We start from the raw sequence: 2,781 nt of genomic DNA, 5'->3' as shown, positions 1-2,781 counted from the left end.
TACGTACACAAGGTCCTGCTGCCCCTCCTGCAGCAGTGCCCGGTACTGCTGGATCTCCTGCTCCAGGCGGGTCTTGATGCCCAGCAGCATCTTGTACTCCTGGCTCTGACCCTCCATCTCACAGCGGATGCTGGCCAGCTCCTCCTCCACGGAGTTGATCTGCGCCTGGATCTGTTGCAGCAGGCAGCCGTAGCGAGTCTCGGTTTCTGCCAGGGAGTTCTCCAGAGAGCTTTTCTGGAAGGGCAAAGGCAGGAGTTGAGGAGCAGAGCTGTGGTGCTCCGTGCCCAGCCCCAGCAGGGCAGGCCCAGCCCCTGCCCACGTACGGTGCTGAGCTGCGCCTGCAGCTCGATCTCCAGGTTCTGCATCTCGCGCCGCAGCTCCGTCAGCTGGTGGCTGCTGCTCTGCATGTCCTGGCTGCTGGAGGTGACCTGGCGATTGACTTCTTCGATCTGCGGGGGCAAAGCCAGGGACACCCTCTGAGCCACAGCATCCCCTGGGGGAGCAGGTTTGCTGAGGGAGAGCTCAGCTCTGCAGGGAGCCTCTCCCTTTCATCCTGTCCCGGTGCCAGGGTGCCTGGGCTGTGCCACCGCAGGGGACTCTGGGCTTTGCTACCTACCTTGACTTCATACCACTGCTCCACCTCCCTGCGGTTCTTCTCAATGATCTGCTCATATTCACTTCTCATGTCATTCAGGATCTTTGTCAAGTCCTCTCCAGGGGCAGCATTGACCTCCACACTCACATCCCCACCAGTCTGAGACTGGAGCTGCCTCATTTCCTGCAGGGAGTCCAGACAGAGACACAAGAGCACACACAGGTCATTTCTTGTGCTGGGGACTGTGGGCAAAGCGGTATCAAGATAGAAAAGGAGCGACAATCCCTTGGCCTAAGGTGGAATTGACTCCATGTGTGAGGGTGGGAAGCTGAAGAATCCAAGGGTGGTGCCTTGGCTGTGCTGTTGGTCATTGGATCATACCTCCTCATGGTTTCTCTTCAGGGCAATCAGCTCATCCTTCAAGGACTCCAGCTCGCATTCCAGGGAAGACCGAGTCCTGGTGAGATCATCCAGGATGTTTCTCAAGCCATTGATGTCACCCTCCACAGTCTGACGGATGACCAGCTCATTCTCATACCTGTATCAAAGGAAAGAGAAGCGTTACACATTCGTTTCACTGCAATGCTCGATCATTTGGACAGGGCACCAACACCTCCATTCACCAGTCTCGTAAAATTCATGGCATGGGAGAGTCAGGGTTCACAGGGAGGTACTCACTTCATTCGGAAGTCCTCAGCAGTCATCTTGCTGTTATCAATGTCCAGCATCATTTTGTTATTGTCCACAGTGGCAGAAATGATCTGCAGAAGAGGAGGGTGGAGAGAAATCTTTTTGTGTTCTAGATTTCCAGGACAAGAACTAAGAAGACCCAGAGCTTTGGCAGGGTGTTGTTGTGGGTCTCGGAATTGTTTCCTGCAGTAGTGCAGGGGCCACAGAACGTTGTTGAAATGCTATATGACAGGGACTAGTGTGTGAAGATTTTGGCTTTGCAAACATTCTGATAAAAGAGTATATTGATGGGGGAAAGAACAGAAGAACAGTTATGCTGGGAGATCACCCACACCGAGTGGGTTCTGCACTCTGGGTGCAGGAGGCAGCGTAGGCTTTGCCCCTGATGCTGTAGCTCATCTCATTATGAAAAAAGATGATTGTGAGGGAAGACCTTGGTCCTCTACCAAGGAGGAGTATGCAGGGACAAAGGGAGCTCAGATCCTGCCATCCAAGTGCTGTGGCTTTGCACTCCATCCAGCTGAACCGGGTGGGAGCAGAGGGAAGCACTGGAAACCACCCACAGCTGCTTTGGAGACACCTGCACAGCGTGGGATCTCCGTGTGCCAGTGCGTCTGTGGCTGCTGGAGCTCCCTGGGGCCTCAGGCTGTGCCCCTGGAGCACATCCCTTTTGCCTGGGGGTGCTGTGGGGGTTTGCTCACCCAAGGGATGGGAGGTGCAGCTCAGTGGGTTTGTGTCTGCAGTACCACCAGAATGGCCATCCCACAGGGGATAGAGCCCAGGGCCAGGGGAAAGAGGGAGGAGGACAGAGGAAGGAGGAAGACCTCACAGGAGAGAAGAGCATGTGAGCGATGGAACCACACTAGCTGGGGCCATCCTACCTGATTCTGGAGTTGTTCAATGGTCTGGTAGTAGGAGCTGTAGTCCTTGGAAACGTTGGGAGCTTGTTTCCTGTACCACTCGCGGATGTTGTGCTCGAACTGAGCGTTCTCCTCCTCCAGCCTTCGCACCTTGTCCAAGTAATTAGCCAGGCGGTCGTTGAGGTTCTGCATGGTGACCTTCTCATTGTTGCCCAGGAGCAGGTCCCCCCCTGCACAGAAGCCCCCCGAAAAGGCCCCCCCGTAGCTCCCGGCCAGGCTGGCCCCGCTCAGGCCGCCCCCGTAGCCCCCGCACGCTGCCCCGCCGTAGCTGCCCCCGCCGACCACGGAGGAGGCGTAGCGCCGGCAGGACACCGAGGAGCTCCGGCTGCTGCTGCCTCCACAGCCTCCTCCTCCTCCTCCTCCGCTCCGGTACGAGGTGCTGGATGTTCTCTTGATGCTGCAGCTCATGGTGGAAGGGATCAGATATCCAGTCCCAGAAGCAAAGCTGTGCACAGCGAGAGACAGGGAAGGCAAGTGCGGTGGGGCGTCCTCGCCGGTGGCTCTTTATAGCTGGCTGGGTGGGTGTCACCTGCCAGGCAGTCCAGCTTCCCATGGGCTTTGCCAGCCCCAGTGCTC

The 2,781-nt window shown here is 57.0% G+C and overlaps 1 protein-coding gene across 1 annotated transcript; it reads right to left on the bottom strand.

Annotated features, from left to right (window-relative positions):
- Positions 1-7: 7 nt before the first annotated feature.
- Positions 8-2,613, bottom strand: LOC113962065 (keratin, type I cytoskeletal 16-like; the record flags this gene model as incomplete). The annotated part of the gene is made up of 6 exons (XM_027672877.1): positions 2,167-2,613; positions 1,274-1,356; positions 977-1,133; positions 617-778; positions 324-449; positions 8-234 (listed from the first exon to the last, which is right to left on the bottom strand). Coding segments are annotated over exons 1-6 (1,202 nt in total), but the record flags the coding sequence as incomplete, so codon positions are not given.
- Between the last annotated feature and the right edge of the window lie 168 nt (positions 2,614-2,781).

Source organism: Neopelma chrysocephalum, unplaced genomic scaffold (assembly GCF_003984885.1).
Source record: "Neopelma chrysocephalum unplaced genomic scaffold, ASM398488v2 Primary Assembly neopelma1_101828, whole genome shotgun sequence".
In the NCBI taxonomy this organism is placed as follows: Eukaryota; Metazoa; Chordata; class Aves; order Passeriformes; family Pipridae; genus Neopelma; species Neopelma chrysocephalum.
The sequence above is the reverse complement of the archived record's forward strand: the minus strand, read 5'-3'. Positions and strand labels throughout refer to the sequence as shown.